The sequence below is a fragment of the Myotis yumanensis genome, unplaced genomic scaffold (assembly GCF_028538775.1).
Source record: "Myotis yumanensis isolate MYYU_CA2020_CCGP unplaced genomic scaffold, mMyoYum1.0.hap1 SCAF_16, whole genome shotgun sequence".
NCBI classification, from domain to species: Eukaryota; Metazoa; Chordata; class Mammalia; order Chiroptera; family Vespertilionidae; genus Myotis; species Myotis yumanensis.
In genome coordinates, this window is record NW_027223767.1 from 35772599 (window position 1) to 35792860 (window position 20262).

General features: G+C 35.7%; 1 protein-coding gene across 6 annotated transcripts in view; it reads left to right on the forward strand.

Annotated features, from left to right (window-relative positions):
- Nucleotides 1–20262, forward strand: part of HELZ (helicase with zinc finger) — a 134991-nt gene that overhangs the window by 58795 nt on the left and 55934 nt on the right. For 5 of the 6 annotated variants that reach the window (XM_070394936.1, XM_070394932.1, XM_070394938.1 and 2 more), the window contains 7 exons: nucleotides 1239–1418; nucleotides 1954–2058; nucleotides 6872–7050; nucleotides 9993–10111; nucleotides 11422–11567; nucleotides 12792–12939; nucleotides 18748–18931. In XM_070394936.1, the coding sequence (XP_070251037.1) occupies nucleotides 1239–1418; nucleotides 1954–2058; nucleotides 6872–7050; nucleotides 9993–10111; nucleotides 11422–11567; nucleotides 12792–12939; nucleotides 18748–18931 (1061 nt within the window). The remainder of the gene's footprint in view (nucleotides 1–1238; nucleotides 1419–1953; nucleotides 2059–6871; nucleotides 7051–9992; nucleotides 10112–11421; nucleotides 11568–12791; nucleotides 12940–18747; nucleotides 18932–20262) is intronic. The other variant, XM_070394937.1, reaches the window with a different exon arrangement.

Sequence of the window (20262 nt, forward strand, 5' to 3'; positions counted from 1 at the left end):
CAGCAGAATTACGAGGAAACAAGTTGGTTAATGCTTAATTCCGTGGAGTAAAATGCTTGAGCTTTAGTGACTGGCTTATAGGAAATTGAGTGCCACTGGTCAGAGTCCTTTTGTTTTTTACTTAGGAAGGTTTAAATTTCAGAAAAATAAGTAATGGAATGCTTAGATGGCCAATGTAAAGTTTTACATTTTTAGGAGAATTTTGTTTGAAATGATCTATCATAATAATTTTTAAAAACTGAAAGTGTTAAGAAGATTTCCCATAAATAACTAGCTTCAGATTTAAGTAGAGTACAGCCTCACAGCGGGGGAATTTTCACTACACAATGTCCTCCCATTTCAGGCTTATTTTGTAGGCACTTTGCACATCTTCTAAGTCTCTTTACACACCCTTCCTATTTTGGTTCACATCCCTATCATTTTTACCATACTTGTTGCGATATTTAGTATTTTAATTTTAGTTATGGGAAAGAATGCTGTTGGTTCTCCACTCAGTTTGATCCCTTTCAGCATCTGCTGTCCATTTAAATCTTCGAAACTTAGCCAAGTCATAGAAGGGACACTAGGAAGCTGGATCTCATTACAGCAGCCATTTGTGCTGCCATAACAGGTGTTCTCTACTCTGAAAAATAGGACATATGTATAATATTTGTGCGTGTGAAAATACTAGAGAACATTTCATGTTCAGCCTTTAAAAAAACTGCTGTTTTCTGAATTAAGAACTTCGGAAAAGTTTGATATCTCTTAAGTAGAGACATCCAGGTTTTTTCTTTCCCCCTTATTTTAAACGTTACTAAGAGATCTTTGAATGGATTGGAATTTGGAAATCAGTTAGTTTCCCTTTTGCATTTTATTTGCTATGCAAAGAAACTACGACTTCATTATTACCAGAAAAAAAGGTTATTTGATGCTTTTATGTCACAGAGGGTATCTACATTTTAACATTGTCATTACTATAGAGACTTGGCAGAAACTAGACTCATAGTGTGTGATGTCTTTAAGTTACTTATCTTTTTGCACTTGGAATAGGACAACATAACAAAATAGTAAAATTGGGTAATTTTCTAAGAAGTAATTTTAGAATTAAGCATTGATTTTTATAGACGCTATGTTATTTCAGTATTTTTTTATTTCAGTATTTTTAATGGTTCAGTGAAATTCAGGATACTTGTATGTTGTGTTCTGTTTATTAATAAGGTGTGCTTGTTTAAAGTAATTTAAAATTTTATTTTCTACAGACAGTGGGATGAACAGTTGGATCCTCGACTAAATGCAAAACAGAAAGAAGCTGTTCTAGCCATTACAACCCCACTTTCAATACAGCTGCCTCCTGTTCTCATCATCGGACCCTATGGGACAGGCAAAACCTTTACGCTAGCTCAGGCTGTAAAGCACATACTCCAGCAACAGGAGACAAGGTGAGATGGTGAGGGGTGTGCTCCGATCTCATTACTAGGGCACAGCCTTTGTCCTTGTTCAGAATCCAAAGTGAGGGCTAACAAGAAAATTTTCATCCAGTTTGTAAACGTTTTAAAAAATACAAAAGAGAAAAAGACCTACATTCAAACCCCAAAGCACTAAAATTTGAATTCTCCTAAAACATACTGTTTTAAAAATTGACAACATAGAGAATGATAGCTTTTAAATAGCCAGCAAAACCCCAAGTCTGCTAAAGAATTTGATTATATGTTAGAGCCAAAGAATTGGATTTTTAAAAAGTAATTTCATATGTTAGATTTTGTAATTTTAGGGGACTTATTTCTGTTATAGCATAAAGAGTAATCAGTTTGCTTAAGAATATTATTCAATAATATGATAGAGGTTACTGAGTAGGTTGAGGGAAATGTATAATGTTAAGATGGCCACTGCTTTTTTATTTTTATTTTTTTGGTATTATACTGCTTGTATAGTTTTGTGTTTTATCATTCTTTTTATTTGCACCATTTATTTCAGCAGGATTCTCATTTGCACCCATTCTAATAGTGCTGCTGATCTCTACATAAAGGATTATTTACATCCCTATGTAGAAGCAGGCAATCCCCAGGCAAGACCTCTCAGGTATTTTTTAAGGCTTATTATGTATCTGTATCACACTTTATTATTCTTAAGAAAAGGTGTCTGTAAAGATTTTAGTAACTTTGAGAATACCAAAATCTTTAACTCTGCATTGGCATTTGGAGGTAATGCCTTTTGAAGAAATGATTTAAAATTAAAGAAAAATTGAAAAATATTTGACTGTTCACATCTTAAACATTAAGTAAAGAAAAAGACATCCTTTTTTAAGTTTTGTATGTAAAAATATTGTTATAGTCTGAGCTGATTTTGATGTGTACCTCTAAAAGCTACTATGATGAAGTATCATAAATATGATTTACATAAAATGTAATTAAAATCTTAACATATTTTGTGTGGCAGAGTAGTCATGCATGATAGTTCTTTATGGAAATAAGATTTTGACTGTGATCATGCAGGTAATTTCATAAAAGCTGCACATTAGAGAAGCATGAAATACTGAAGTGATTTCTGCAACAAAATGTAATTGACCGGTATTTACAACTTTTATCGTTTACGAGACAAAGTGCCCAAGAAAATTTTAGATTCATATAGAAAGGTCCTTCCAGTGTATATGGAGATGGAAGTACTTAAATATAGGGTTGTGGGGGAATAAAATCCTTTTCTTCAGAAAACAATAAAGAATCATTAAATGGTTGTTTATTATACCATTTGCTTTCATTGTTATATGAATTAATGTTTAGTTTGCCATTTTATAAACTAATATATCATGCCCTATGTTGTTTGAGTACAATTATTGTTTAAAAATTAATTTCTAACCACTCTTTTGAATCATAATTTACTAACTTTTTATTTGTTGAACCTAGGCATGAAAAATGAAATTTTGCTATTTAATTCTTTACTATTTATAACCCAAGCCATTTGAATGATTTTGCAGTTGCATTAAAAAGAACAAATGACAAAAAAGTGGCATGGCCTGTGAACACAGGTTTTTATGTCATACTTTGTTTTCACCCTTGGAAATTAGAGCAGAAAGAATTATTTTCAGTATAATTCAGTTGTGTTTAATAAGAAAACATCACATGTATACAATCACTATAAATGAAAATGTGGTATTTGCCGGTGGTTAAAATTTGTCAATAGCTAGTTTGCTTCAGATTCTGATCTTTTTTAGCTTATAAGTGACAATTGGGTAGCTAACAGCATTTTTGCTATGAGTGTTCTTATTTAATGGAGATGTTTGTTTGCTTTATTGTTGGTAGAGTGTGTGCATGTGTGTTTATTTTTGTGTTATGTGGGAACCATGGCAATCTCAATTATCATGGTCTACTTGGCTTGGAAATAATGGAGTAAAAGCTTCTCAAATGTTGGTCAGCCTAGCATAGGTCATTTGACATGTGAGGCAGTAGAACTGTTGTTGATAAACATTAAAATCCATCATTTGACTGTCATTATGCTTAGCTTTCCCTTGTAAAATTATTATGTGTTGGTAGTTATGATTCAAAATATAGTGCATCTAAATATGCACAAGTTATGTTTCAATAGGGTACATGTGTAGTTGTAATGGCCCCAATTCAGAAATTTGCCATCTAAGCAGAAAATTATCACCGCCCCACAAATCTCAGGAGTGGTTCAGTTAAGAAGGAAAAATATTTAAGTATACTTAAATATAAATTTTATGTTATTTCATTTTAATAATGGAATAAAAAAAAGAAAAGGCTTGAATTCTCTAGGTTTTTTATTTTTTATTTTTATTTTTTATGTGGCCCTACATTTTTACAATAGTTTTTCTCTTGGGGAAAGGTATTAACTCATGAATGTATTTCCTATGAGGATTAATGCATTGAAATGTTAGGATTTATTAGCACTATCACTGTATTAACTCAGTTTTATTTATAATTTTCCTAATGGACAATAAACTTGAAAGGTCTGGGAGATGTGATAGAGAAAAGTAGAATGGCTGAGCACTCTGGGGAGATGAGCTTTATCTGAATTGTCCCAAAATGCAGGGGAAAGAACACAAGAATGCACAAAGCGTCTGCATATGACCTTGAAGATGTGGTGTCTCTAAGGAGTAGGACTGACGAGGAGTTTGCTTTTTTCACAGTATAGTTTAGAGCAGGCTTGGTAAATGTGATTAAGTGTGAAAATACTCATAAACATTAAATAGTTAATGCAGTAAAAATGTTTAAATATGCATCCTTACAGTTAAAATGCATAGAATTCTATTAGTTGCCAGGAGTCATTGTTAAAATATTTGTAGAAACCATTTTAGATTACGTTTAGTTTCAGTTTTACTTCTTACTTCCTTAGAATTAGATTTTAAAGTGGGGTAGAGAGGAAAGCACAGTTCTGTTCTATGTATACTTCTGAAGATCGGTATCTGGCACTGGAATAGTTATCACTTAGTGGATAGAGATTATGGATAAAGTGTGCATTTACTGCTTTGGGGCAAATAGAAGCTATTTGTTTTATATAGATTTTTAAAGAAGCAGATTTTCTTCTCGGATCAGGTCTTTCTGATTCTGTAGTATCTTAAAGTGATAACTTTTGGGGGGAAGCTATTAATATGAATTCAATATATGAATAAAATTTCAGTGAATTAAAATTTTATATTACCAGGCAGGTTCCTATATTAAGTATCATTATACTTTTTGTGGGATATGTGAATGGTTTGTTTCTAGAGATAAGTAAATTACTTGGTTCATTTTATACTATGAACCTGAAAGTGTCACTTGCAACTATCAATTCTCTAATTTTGGAAAATGTTCTTGATGTGTTTTAAATAATCTTATAGACAGTGTCTCCCTTAAATGTTGCACAAAATGGAAGTACCAAGAAAATATTTAAATCTTTTTGAAGCCAGCACTAGAATATTGTACTTTTAAGGCAAGATAGACCTAATGATCAAACTTTGTATTCTTACTAGCTTCAACATGAGGTAGCTTTCTATGGTGATGACCAAAAAGTTACTAGTGAGACTTAGAATTTCAATTTCTGTCTTTTCTTTGAAAAAGAAGCAGTGCTTGGAGTTAGATTTAATGAATAATTTGAAAAATCACTTCGCTTTTACATGAAATGTTTAAGAAAATATGGAAAATATAGAAAAGAACAAAGAGGAAAATAAAAACTATAATTTCATCAGCTGTAGATAAATACTACTAACATTTTAGAGTTTAGTTTCTAGTAATTTATGTATTTACATACATATACTTTAATTAAATTAATGTAATCAATTTATTAGTGATTTTTTAGGTAGCTGGTAAAATGAGATTTTTTATACATTTTAAAGTAAATTCTGCTTTGCTGATCTGATTAACATTTTTTAAACTAACACTTAAAACATGTTTAAAATTTTTGCATCTTTAAGAAATGATATTGGTTATTTAGGGACATTTGTTAAATACTTTTTTTTTTACTTTGCTTAAAATAAGACAGCCAGTTTTAAGTGTTTCATAGAGGGTTACAATCCATTTTAGAAGATCATGAGATTAGTTTTTGTGCATTTTATATTTGAGCTGCCTGTGAAATATCTTAGAGGAGACAGATCCTATATAATAAAAGCCCAATATGCTAAATGTCCGGTCATCTGTTCAACCAATCAAAGCATAATATGCTAATGATATGCTAAGGCCACTCAACTGTTTGCTATGATGTGCACTGACCACCAGGGGTCAGACGCTTTGACTGGTAGGTTAGCTTGCTGCTGGGGTCTGGCCCATTGGGACTGAGTAAGATGAGCTGGACACAGTCTGGAGCCCTCCTGTGGTATCTCCCCGGCTGGCCAACCTCCCGCATCCCTCCCCGTCCCTGATCGTGCACTGGTGGGGTCCCTCGGCCTGGCCTGTGCCCTCTCGCAATCTGGGACCCCTCAGGGGATGTCGGAAAGCCGGTTTTGACCTGATCCCGCAGGCCATGCCAAGGGACCCTACTGGTGCACGAATTCATGCACCGGGCCTCTAGTATTGAATAAAGAGTTAGATGTGCATCCTGGAGGTCAGAGGAGAGGTCTTGGTTGGAGAGAGAAGGATGTGTGAGTCATTAGGGTATTGAAGCCAAGGGCCTGGATGAGATTGTCGGGGTAGAGAACAGAGCTTGAGAAGAGGAGAGAGCCAAGACTAAGACTTGAGGATGCCGACCGACCCTGGAGAGGGAGAAAGAAAGCAGCGGAAGGTTGAGTCATAGAAGCTGAGGGAAGACAGTGTTTCAATGAGGGTGAGTGGGTGGATAGGTGGAAAGGTTGTTTTCGTGCCATCTTAGTAACCTATTGCATGCGGCCTACTAATATTTTTCTTTTGCAATTAATGGGAGAGATCCTATTTTTTAAGATTTTCTGGTTGTCCAAAATTTATTTTGATTTTTAAATTTCTAGAACATTAGAGGTTGATTTAAGTATAGCTATAAGAATATATTCTGAAGTGAAATGCAGTTAACTTTTTAATTTCTGTTGTATGTATGTAATTCTGTTGTAAGTTAGCATAGATAATTAAAATACAATAAGTATTTTTTTAATAAGAATTTTCTAGGAAAAAGTAATTCCTAAATGGCAGTGCTTTGAACTTAAATTTGATGCTTATGAAATTGTTTTCGTGTCATTCTGTTTGTAAGAAAATCTGAACACAAAAATTATTAGATGTTTATTTTATAGTAGTGCATATTCTTTCTGTTTGAGTCTTTTTTGGTAGGGGGAAGTCACAGTTGTACGTGCAATTCTAATCCAGTAGAGTGTTAATGATTATCAAATTTATTTGCTAATTTCCAGATATTGTAGTCTTAAATAATAATGTCATTATTTTGATAATCAAACACTGGTAAGAACTTAATAAATACAAATAGGAAATATTATCTTCTTTTATAGGGTATATTTCAGAAATCGCTGGGTAAAGACTGTTCACCCAGTTGTGCATCAGTACTGTTTGATCTCAAGCGCACATTCCACCTTTCAGATGCCACAGAAAGAAGATATTCTTAAGCACCGAGTGGTGGTTGTTACATTGAATACTTCCCAGTACCTCTGTCAGTTGGACCTTGAACCTGGTATGCTGACTCAAGACACAGATAGGGGGTTTCTGAATGCCTAGGGCTTCTGCATTCAGTCTAGACCAGGGGTTGGCAAACTGTGGCCTGTTGTCTATTGTAAATAAAATTTTATTGGATGGAACATAGCCATGCCTAATTATTTACCTATTTATTACCTATAGATGCTTTTGTGCTACAACAGCTTAGTTGAATAGTTGTAAAAGAAATTGTCCGGCCAAGAAAACCTAAAATATATATTGTTTGGTCCTTTACAAAAAAACGAAAATTGTCAACCCCTAGTTTAGACATTTTAGACATTTTAATGACGGCTATTCTATTTATTCTCTAATTGATCAGATGGTATTTATTTTCTATTGATTATATGAAAAATTCAAATTTGGACAATGTTGGTGTTTTTTACAGTTTCTCAAGTTTTTGCTTTAAAATACTTTTGTATAGTGAAGACACAACAATCACGATTGTTGTTTTTTTTTTACATACTATTGCGATTGTTATAAGACAGGAGCTAAATAAAGTTAAACTGATGTTATACAAAGTACAGATATAAAATGACAAGAAATTCTGATAAATATGGCAGAACTTAACCATCAAAAAATGTATCACTTTAAATTAGTTGCTTTGGAAGAATATTCATTTATTGCTGCCATATTATAATTGTTGGCGTGGCTCAACACTTTTTTGTTCTCTCCTTTTGGAATTGCTTTCAGAGCCAGTGACAAATTCTTTTGAACATCCTGGAAGGTAGAGACTATTCTGTTCATCTGGTATTCCTGGCACCTGGCCCAGGATATAGAAACCTGGAGGCCCTTGATAAACCTCTTTTTATCTTAAATAATGAATGGTGGCCAACTTTCTTTTTTGAAGGTAGATTTAATTTTAGAAAAGCTTCAAATATTTCTGAGACATGTAAGTCTTTCTGAGACTGGTAAATAAGGTAGGTAGGTGATCAAACTGAGCAATTCCATTAGGGGTAAAAAAGAAAAAAAAAAAAAAGACGTGCCTCTCAGTAATGAGACTTATTTTCTTGTGCATGCAGCTCATAGCTGGCTGGTGAGGGCAGTTACAAAAGCAGAGTTTCAAAAATGTTTTGAACAGTGACTGCATCATTGGAATGAGTTATATTTCTTCCCAACTGACTTCTTTGAATGGAACAACACTTATTTGAAATGTAAATTTTGGTATGTTTATTTAACAATCAGTCTCATTACTTTATGGTTATACTCTGCATATTTGCCATACAGATTAAATACCCAAACCTCCTAAACAGTATAGGTTTGTGTGAAGGAGTAAAGAATGGCTTTGAAGAGTGAGCGTATAGAAGAATACTTAGTAGAAGTCAACTATGCATTGTTCTGGGTGTTTAATTCTCATATTAACCCTGTGGAGGGTTATTTTACAGATAAGAAAACCAAGGCTCAGTTTGAGTAATTCAAGTTCCTTTATTAGCTTAAGCAATAGGTATAATAATTTAATGATTTATCTAGTTCCTGATTCAAACCTAGCTCTATTTAATTATAATAATGAAAACAGTAGGTATTTTTCACTGGCCTCAGTGTTTCCCTCTAATTTAATTCTGTGTTTATGTAATCACCATCCTTAATTAGTCTTGTGGAACAAGAAGCACAATTCTTTCAACAGGGAGAAAAATGCATGTGTCCATATCTTGCTTGGGCCACTGTGGGTAAATAGACAACAGTTATTAATATTTGTATTGTCAACCATAGCTATTTGTTTAAATGGATGATTTTGAGAGTTATTACTGCATTAGAAAGTTGTATGAACAGATTGTTTGGAATTTGTTGATATTTATAGAAATAGGGATGGAAATAGAGGCTAGGTTCTTGGGCCAACTCACAGTGGGCTGATTAACTCAGAGTTTTATGTCATCATTCTGTTGAGAAACTACTTCCTGTTCTTTGCTATGTTAGTAAAAAGAGGGTCCCCTCCGACCTCATTGAGTTGGCAGTAGGGGACAACTTTTTCCTTCTCTACATTGAGACAGCAAGGAGATTTTTGCCTCTTCCCCCCCTTTTAGAGGAAAAGGGGCTTTTCCTCCTTTCTGTACACAGATTTCTGTGCCCCAGTAGGAATGGCAGTAGCAACCAAGATGTAGGATGCCTCCTACTGTAGGTGTTTGCATCTGGGGGACTTGTGATAATGTACTTTTGACATTTGTTATTGGTCTTTTTTCCCCCAGGCATGATATTTTCATTGTAGGGTCTTAGATTAAAAAACATATCTATATCTATATCTATATCTATATCTATATCTATATCTTATATGTATATACAGAGTGGGCAAAAGTAGGCTTACAGTTGTTTGTATGGAAAATAATACAATAATTAATAATACAAGAATAAACTGCATATTCACAACTGTAAACCTACTTTTGCCTCCACACTAAATCTAATCAAATTAGTGAATAAGCTAATAGATAATCTTAGATTTTAAAATTAAATTGTAACTCTTCTTTATATTAGATTTTGAGTGTGATTTTCTTTATTTTAATGTCTAATACGCATATCTAGGTTAAAGTTACTTATGAACTACCATTGTTTTATTTTTGATGTTTCATCGAATACATAGTGAAAGGACTTTGGCCCTTAGTGTTTAGTTGCCAGCCCTTCTTTTTGGTGAAGAGCTGCTACCTGGTACTTTTAAAATGTCTTTAAGTATAGCGATTCAGCTGTTAGTATTGGGGGCTTTAGCACCAGATGCCATTTATGTATCTATTATTGAGCAAGATAATTACTCCTTTTAATCTCTGGTTTTTAAATAATAATTTAAATGGATGATTTTCTAAATTGAGGATTCACAACTCTTAAATTGGCACACTAAACTCTTTCTTTAGCAGAAATGAAAAAAAAAACCACACAAAACTGCTCTGGCCTCTATTGCTGCTTTAATATGCTTTACTGTGTTTACTGTGTACTTTGTAGGGTTTTTTACGCACATTCTGTTAGATGAAGCTGCCCAGGCCATGGAGTGTGAAACCATTATGCCTCTAGCATTAGCAACTAAAAGCACTCGGATTGTCTTGGCTGGTGACCACATGCAGGTAATTGCCCTCTGCCTCATCATATTCAAAGGAACTTTGAATTATATGTTGATGTTTAATATTATTTTCTAAAATACCCAGTGAAATTGTGCCATGTATTATACTTTAAGTACTTTAAATATTTCTGCACTAATAGTGAAACAGACTGGTATTTTTGAAGGAAAATTATAATCCCACTACAATGTATAACAACATTTTCATGTTTGTTAATTTGAAGTTCAGTTCTCTGTAGTATGAATATTTGAGTCTTTTTTTTTTATAAAGCAAATTTAAATCCAAATTATTTTTTTTACAATTCCCCAAGTCCTGTTCCTACATTTGTTTTTCTGTAGGGTTAATTTTTTGCTATCATAACAAAGTGCTTAATTAAAAATAATGGTCAAAGTCTCAAAACGAGGTCTGATTTTATGTATTTGCATACTATACATAAAGGAGAAATATAATTTTTCTATTAAAATCTGTTTTACAATATCTTCTGCCACAGATAAGATTGAACCTATATAGTGCTGTAGCTGTCAAGACATCCAGCAAAGAGTTGAATGTGTAGAGGAACAAATTCTGTTTTTGTTTCTTTGCCAAAAGTAATTTAATTTTGTTTTTTAGCTGCCAGAGGTATAATCAAGAATGGCTCCTTTTATACTTTGTCATGAGAAAAAGATTATTTTACAAATTATTAAAAAAATTATATTCATATGCAAAATGTCCTACCAGCTCACCATTATGAATAGTTCATCAATTTTAGTGAAATAACTGACTGACTGACTCCCCCAATGATGCAATGGGTTGCATTCTTGAAATTATTGAGTAGTAGCTATTTATTATGTTGGAGGAGCCCTTTATTAACCTATGTGTAGGAACTCTAGGTCAGTGAAATGAAAAGTTAGAAATTTTAGCCTCATTCTTCATAGTAGTAAAATTGTTCATAGAAAATATATTTTCTTTTGCTTGTTCTAACATTCAGCATGTTGAAGTTTAGTACATCAGAAGCTTCAGCATGGTGGATTTTTTAAAAAAAATATATTTTTACTGATTTTTAGAGAGGAGGGTAGAGGGAGAGAGAGAGAGAAACATCAATGATAATAGAGAATCATTGATTGGCTGCCTCCTGCATGCCCCACACTGGGGATCGAGCCTGCAACCAGGGCATGTGTCCCGACTGTGAATTGAACCGTGACCTTCTGGTTCATAGGTTGATGCTCAACCACTGAGCCACAATGGCTGGGCTAGCATAGTGGATTTTTTAATGAGTAGGTTAAAAAATACTACTTATATATTTAATTAAGTTTTCTCTGTATGTTTGTCTGTTACAGCTCAGTCCTTTTGTTTACAGCGAGTTTGCCAGGGAGAGAAACCTTCATGTTTCATTACTTGATCGACTCTATGAGCATTACCCCGCTGAGTTCCCATGCAGGATCCTCCTCTGTGAGAACTACCGGTCCCATGAAGCTATCATCAAGTAGGTGTGAACTGCCCTTTCTGTATCACACTTCCTGTGATCTGGCTGGAGGGGACTCAAAACAGCACTGTTTCTAGGGACCAATTATTCCCATCAGTGTTACATGGTCTCCTGAGTTGCAGATTATGTTTACTTTTATGTTTGTAAAAGAAACTTCAGAAGTCAGAGCTGTAATTTTTCACAGAATAGGGCAATTCTGGAAACTAACACTTTAGGCTCTACTAGCTATGATATATTTTTCTGTGACTGAATATATAGCATACATGTAAAACTACATGATGTAATAAATAAATATGTTGATAAACTACATAATGGTTTGCTTATTGTGTCCGTCTTATACAAAGAATCTGTTTGAAAGGAAGGAAGGGAGGAAGGAAAACCATGAAACTTAGTAATAAACTTTTTAAAGGATTCTATTAAATATAGCACACATCCACATCCATAAAAATAAAAATATCATAAGTGACAGCTCAGGGAATAGTCATAAACTGAGTACACCCATGTAACTGGCACCCAGATCATTAAACAGAACAATCCCAGCACTCTGGAAAGCCCCTCCTTCAACCAAAAACTTAAAATGTTTTAAAGTTTAGTATGATTTAATAATGTTGATTATGTCAGTCATGTGAAAACCATTTTTAGGTTTCTCTGAAAGCAATAGAATAAATATAAAAATTTGGATTTAACTGTGGCTTTGTTAATATCTCAGTATGTGCTTCCTTTTTGATTGTTGCCAGTCATTTGCTGCAGTCCTTGATGAATCAAGTACTAGCTGGTATCTTCTTCTGCAAAATGTATTCATTTTATTGTTAAAGACTTGAATATCCTTCAGTTGTGTGTATTGTTTCAATATCTGAATATCTTTGTTTGCATATATATGATCTAAATCTATTAACCAGGAAAATATACTAGCTAGCACATTTCCTCACAGAGCAAGATTCTCATCTGGTATTGAACTGTCGTCATTTATTCCTTTTCTTTCTGTATTCTGGCTTTGTACCTTACCCAAATCAATTCATTTAGCAATTCGGAGCCTATTCTGATGTCATTGCTGTGATTTTGGAGAAAATCTTGGCCTCATTGGTATTAGATGCTTGCATTAAAATTAATCATGGACATAAAGCAACATTTTTAGGATTGACTGATATATTTATTTTCTTATGGGTGAATTGAATTTTGATAATAGATTGCTCTTTACTTATTTATTTTGGTCTTTTTCTGCAGTTACACCTCTGAGCTCTTCTACGAGGGCAAACTGATGGCCAGTGGAAAGCAACCAGCACACAAGGATTTCTACCCACTCACTTTCTTTACAGCTCGAGGGGAAGATGTACAAGAAAAAAATAGCACAGCTTATTATAATAATGCAGAGGTACCTTAGTTCTTTTGAAAATTGTTAATATTTCACAGTCACATAGCCTGGTCTTGTTGAGAGCATTTATTTAAAAATTTGGGTTGACATCTTATTGGGTGTTGACTTCATTTACATGGAAAATAGTATGTAAAGTTCATTCTTTCTTGTGTAACTGATTGGTTAAGATGAATCTCCTGTAGGAAACAAAACCTTTGATTTACATGTTGTCTTATGATAAAATACAAAATACATGACTTCATTGAAAAGAAAAGTTGGTGTTATTTTATATCTATTACTAGAGGCCCGATGCACGAAATTTGTGCAAGAGTAGGCCTTCCTTCCTCCGGCTGCCGACATTGGCTTCCCTCTGGTCTCTGGCACTCGGGACCCGAGCTTCCTACACAGAGGGAGGCCCTGTCCACCCGCCCACTGGCCGGTGGCCTGGGCCTCCCTCTACGGGGTGATCATGGGGTGATGGCCGGGCCCCCGACCAATTGCATGGCACCTGCCTTGGCTGGCCTGGCACCAGTGGGTGTCATAGTGTGGTCCTGGATGGTCGTCCGGATGGTTGTTCTGCTGTTTGGCCATTCAGTCGATTTGCATATTACCCTTTTATTATATAGGATTATTGTTAGCCATCTAAAATAGACTATGATTATATTTTATAGTGCATACTCAAATGACATATCATTTTAAGTGAGTAAGACTTGAATTGCAGAATTCTGTGCTCCAGAGAGATCACACAGACTGAGGTGATGATGTTGCTAACCCATTATGTGCTACAACTTGTATGGTCCTCTTACAATGTGACTTTAATTTCGGAAGAGTGTGAGTAGTATGAGGGTCAGATCAGGCAGCAGACAAAAAGTTGGTGAAGTCTTTAGGGGCCAGCAAGCCAGAGACCCTTTAGATAAGTTCTGGTCATCACAGTGCATGGAGTTTTGGACTTCAGAAAACCCAGAGGAGGGCTGGGGGGGAGGCTCCTGGTTAATCATTTGGGGAATTGCTCTTGATCTACGATATCCATCTTGCTTTGTTCCTTAAGTCCCATTCTTTACTCATTTTATTTTCAAAGACATGGCTTTTATGATGTAATAGTAATTCATTTTTCTTTAAAAAATTGATCAGGGGCCTGTAGTTAGAAGTTAGTACAAGAAAATCAATAGCACCCACTTGATAAAATCCTAGCTGAAAGCGAAGAAACTTGACATTTCAGTTAGTCTGTGCTATTTAATTTTAAGAAAAGGTAAACTTTTCTTTAAATGTTTGAAATATTGACAAATAACTCTAGGTTTTTCTTTATTACTTTTACTCTCAGGTTGCAAACCACTGGCCTAGAAACTAGGAAACTAGCCATGGTGGGGTGAGTGCTGACAGGGAGAGGAAAGCTTGAACTCTAGCAGGCTTGGTGGTCCTGCCTTGCCACCAGGGGTCAGAGCTGAGCCCTAACTGTAATCTTGAGGCAGGGTTGGTGTTTGCCAGAGGCTCAGCTTCTCAACCAGGGCCACTTGTTCCTCCATGGGACATACATGTGTGTTTCCCAAGAAACCTGCAAGCTATAGAGTAAATAAGGTGCATCACCCTAGATCAGTGGTCAGCAAACTCATTAGTCAACAGAGCCAAATATCAACAGTACAACAATTGATATTTCTTTTGAGAGCCAAATTTTTTAAACTTAAACTATATAGGTGGGTACATTGTTATTAACTTAATTAGGGTACTCCTAAGGCTTAGGAAGAGCCACACTCAAGGGGCCAAAGAGCCGCATGTGGCTCACGAGCCGCAGTTTGCCAACCACTGCCCTAGACTGTCAATATACTAAAAAAATTTTGGGGGGTGGATAAAGAAATATTTTTCATATTTTAAACACAAAGATTTGTGTGAACTTTAAATATTAACTATGTAACTTTAGAGAAATGTGAAGCCACCTTGAACTTCACCACTAGATCATGGTTGTTTAGTCACTTTCTTCAGCCCAGTGAGTTACTCCAGTGAAAAGAGCCTGGAGGCTTTTTCTTCAAGGGGCAAAAACTAATCCTTGTTCACTGGGCTGATAGAGTGGGATAGATATTGCTTGGGCTGGGAGTAGAAGCTCATTGGTTTATAGGCAAGATTTTCAAGTTTTGAATACCAGTGTAGGCATGCTTGGACTTTTTTTGAGGGTAGAGTATGTATAGGTGAAACTCAGATCTAGGAAACCAACCATGGTAGGGTGAGTGCTGACAGAGAGAGGCAAATGTTCTAAAGCAAGTGGTACCAGTTACATCAATAGGGGAAACATGAGATTTTTTTCTTGTATAGAGGTTCTGACTAAAGTTTAGGAGGACATTGTGAGATTTGAGAATGGTTTAGATTTCATCATTATAAAAATATTTTTGACTCACACAGACTTACAGTCATAAGGATCTTAGAACAGAGGATGAAATGAAAAGTAAAGAATCTGGAGCTGAATATTTACAGCATTTTTGTTGTGTATAATTGTCCTTTGTTTGGGGAACATGTTTTTTTGTTTTATATCATGTGTTTGTCTATTATATGAATTTGTGTCTTTCACACGCTTAACATGGCAGAATAAAAGAGTGAGAAAGGTCATCCCTTTTTTTTTCTTGATTCTGACTGAACTCATATCCTACAATAATGAAATGGTCTCAATATAATGCCAAGTTGGTGGATGGAGGGAAGCAGAATTTAAACACTAAGCACCAATACATGATTCTTAACCTTGAGAAATTCAGTGTGAAGAGAGGAGCTATGGAAACAATTAAGATGGGATAAGTGAGAGGTAGAAAGACTTGTACAGTTATTAAAAAACAAATCCACCAGGTATGATAGAACTTATGGCAAAGAGGGGACATGATTTTTGCCTGATATATACTGGGACTCTGTAGTTAGTTGTTACATATATTTGTAATTGTTATATCTTCCTTGTGGATTGACCTTTTTATTATTTTAAAATGTCCATCTATATCTCTGGTAACATTTTGTTTTTGGTTTTAAAGTCAACGTGTCTAATATTAGCATAGTTACTCCAGCTAACTCATGGTTGCTGTTTGCATGGCATGTTTTCCCACCCTTTCACTCTTATCCTTTTATCTTTACCTTTGAATCTAAAGTATGTCTCCTATAGACCAAATCATTGCATCGTGTTTTTATGTTTTTTATTTTAATTCTAGTCTAAAAAGAATTTCCTTTTGATCAAATTGTCTAAATCGCTTACATCCTATATAATAAAGAGCTAATATGCAAATGGTTGTCGTGCCCTCACGCCAGAGCCGGGGGACCAGAGGCTGGGCCAGGGGACCAGAGGCTGTGCCCCCCGCCCCAGCACCAGGGCCGGAGGACCTGAGGCCATGCCCCCCACCCTGGCACCAGGGCCAGGGGACCTGAGGCCGCACCCCCTGCCCAGGTGGCTTGATGGGTGACCTGAGGCTGTGCCCCCCCACCCTGCGGGGCTTGACCGGAGTGGGGCTGGCCGGGTCTGGGTCTCGCATGATTTCGAGGCGTTCGCGGGTGGGTGGGGACTTGACTCTGGGTCCCGCGGCACACCCCAGACTCTGACAGGAGGGAGATTTTCAAATACATTTTACTAATTTTCTCTCATCTCTGACACTTCTATTATAGAGAAAGGGCAAATAGCAATATTAAAATGTTTCCTCTAATTAATTCCCTTTTCCACTGAGCCAAACCGGTTCGGCTAATTAATTCCCTTTTAATGTGCACGAGTTTTGTGCACCGGGCCACTAATTTACTAATAATGTTATTATTGATATGGACTTAACCTCTGCCTTTTGCTTTTTGTTTTCTATATCGTGTTTTTTGACCCTTCTTTTCTCTTTTACTACCACTGTTTGCATTAAGTGCATTTTTCTTTTGTCATATTTTAATTCCTTTAATTATTCATTAATGATTTTTTATTTGTTTTCTTAGTGGTTTCTCTATGTCTTACAGTATATATCTTATCAGAATCAACTTCAGATTTAAACTAACTTAATTCTAATGAGATATGGAAACTTTACTCCTACATTTCTCTATTCCCTTTTTTGTGCTATTATTGTTTTTTATGTTATACTTATGTATATTACAACTCAACAATACATTGTTACAATTATATAATTTTATGCCTTTAAGGGCTCTGAGAGTTTGCTATATTAACCTTCTTATTTACTATTTCTGGTTCTTTTAACTTCTTTCTGTAGATTTGAGTTACCATCTGTCAATTTTCACTCACTTCCTTTGTACTCAGACCCACCTGTCTTATTCCTTACAATGAGATCACCATGTCTTCAGCCCAGTTTGCTCTTCAGAATCCTTGGACAGTCTGTGTATTTGATGCCCTTGCTGTTATATCATCATAACAGTAGGGTGACTATCATCCATTGAATTTGTATCTGGAAGTGGGAACTACATTCTATTTAATAATCTTCAAGTTCTTGAAAGGAATAAAAAGTGTCAAATTTTACTCACTATATTTAATGCTGTCAGTTTATATACTATTAGTAAATCCTATATAACAGAGAGGGAATATGCTAATTGACCATCACACCCTCACAAGATGGCGGCGCCTGGTTCCTTCAGCCCCGCTGGGGACCTTGGGTCCTCCTGCACCCCCCACTGACTGAGGCTCAGGCAAGCAAGCACGGCCCAAGGCACAGGCAAACCACCGATGGCGGCTGCCCGGCCGGCCCGAGGCGCAGGTAAACAGGGCCGGTCAAGGCTTGCGCTGCAGGCAGTGGCAGCAGCAGAGGTGTGATGGGGGAGTCACCTTCCCCTGATCGCTGGGTCGCCTCCCATTCCTGAGGGCTCCTAGACTGAGAGGGGGAAGGCCGGGCTGAGGGACCCTCCTCGCCCTCCAGTGCATGAATTTATGCATTGGGCCTCTAGTAGTAAATAAATAAATAATATATTTAAAAGACATTAAAAATATTTCTCCTTCCTCTCTAGACTCTTGTCTGATCCTCTATTGAGCTTGTGTTATATATATATTTTTTAATTGGGAATTTGTTTTCTAAATACACAGTAATCTCTTAGGCAAGGAACATGTTTTCTTAATTACTGTATGTCCCACTGTGCTAAGCATTGAAACGGTTTGATCAATTCATTGAATTAAAATAGATTGACCTACATTAAGAGCCCAATAAATGGCATCTAAAATATTCATTTGGGTAAAATATGCCATTACTTTATTGCAAGGTTCATGAAATGGCTTGGGCAAAGTTGTACTGTTAGATAACAGTGAATTCTGAAGGTCTGTCTCTGATCCAAATTTGTCCTAGTCCCAGCAGTGGTTAGGTACCAGCTGCTGGCTGCTCTGCTTAGTTATATCAGTGGAGGAAGGGCAGTGCTAGACCTTGCACTGCTGAGACTGAATGGTGGCACTTACTCTAGGCATCTCTAGTTGGTGGTTAGGTTCTTTTGCCTGATCTGGAGAGAGTGGACTGAGAACTACTGAGACTGTCAGGACTTGCTTCTCTGTTTCCCTAAATGGGGTTGTCAGTTTTATGGCCATATCCTTGTCCTTCTTCCTACACAGGAACTTGAACCTCCTGTCCTTATTTAAGAATGGAGGAGACTGGGTAAAGGGAGGGGCCAGTTGCCATTACATTGTCTCATTTTCATGTTTTCACTGGGTGCATTATAGAATTTACTGTTTGAAATGTAAATAAAATGTTTTAATTCTCAATGTGTTTATAAAAGCAAAGCATTATTCTTATTTAGAGGTAATTTTAAAATGATAAAATGGAATCCTTTATACATCTATTTCTGATACCATATTCTTTTCTCTAAACACTTGCGTAACTTATTATGTGTATGTATGTTTGTTTAAAGGTATTTGAAGTGGTGGAACGTGTGGAAGAGTTAAGAAGGAAATGGCCAGTAGCATGGGGGAAGTTAGATGATGGCAGTATCGGTGTGGTGACTCCATATGCTGATCAAGTGTTTAGGATACGTGCTGAACTTCGAAAAAAGAGATTATCTGATGTTAATGTAGAAAGGGTGCTAAATGTTCAAGGTGAGTATTAATTGAAACAAACTAAGTTATTCAGATGATTAAATCTTAAAGTGTGTGCACATTGGATTTTTAATTCTCAAGATCTCTTTCCTGGAGAAGTAATTATGTCTTCATTTCATATCAAGTTCTTTAATGCCAAATTTGGCAATTAAAGATTGAGCTCATTTATATGTTTGTTAGATTTTTATATCCAAATAAAAGAAGCATGAACAAATTAACTTCTTCTATGACTGTAATTGTATAAATTACACACGCTATCTGTAGCATACGCCTACTGTTGTTACATTCTGAGGACTAATTTGTTCATAAAGATTTTTACAAACTTGTACCTGGCAAGCAAGTTCTGCTTAAATGCATTTTTAAAGGCACAGCTTGTTTTCCATCTACAGACTTTCCTCAGTGAATGGTTACCAGCAACTAGTTGCTATAAAATTTGTGCTTTTAAATAATGAAACAACACTATGATGTGAATGCTGAAAAAGCTTAGTACAATCTCAGGTTTCATGGTAATATACAATAGTAAGAATAATAAAATTTCTAAATCATGGGGAAAAATAACTCCCTTGTACCACGTGTTGTCCAGATCACATAGAATTTGGGTGCATTTTAGAAGGAATAGTACTAGTAAACTAAGAAGCACCCAACGGGAATCTGGCTATAGAAACTGCCACATGGGAGTCAGGAATGGTCGAAAGAAGTAGGATTGTTTGGCCTACAGAAGAAAAGACTAATGTGAAAACTGTGTTCAAATATTTGGAGGTCTGTCATAGAAAGAGGGAATATACGTGTTACTATAAGAAAGAGCATTAGAAATTTATTGTACGAACTATATTCAATAAGGGTTCCTTATGGAATCAGCAAGAGGTTAGATGACCCTGCTTTAATGAAGGTTCCTTGTATTGAGTGGGACTTCTGAATCACTAAGGCTGGTTCCAGCAATACTAAAATTTAAAAAAATTTACCATTTAACCATTTTTATGTGTTCATTCCACTTCCCTTTTCCTCCCAGCCCCTGGCAACCACCATTGTACTGTCTATCTATAAATTTGACTACTCTAGGTACTTCATTTGAGTGCAGTAATACACTATTTGTCCTTTTGTGACTGGCTTATTTCATTTAGCATAATGTCTTCAAGGTTCATCAGGTTGTAACCTGTGTCAGAATTTCTTTCCTTTTTAAGGCTGAATAATATTTTATATATGTATATGTGTATGTACACATTTATGTGTTCATCTGTTGTTGGATACTTGGGTTGCTTTCACCTTTTGGCTATTTTGAATAGTGCTGCTGTGAACATGGGTGTACAAATATCTGTGTGAGTCCCTGCTTT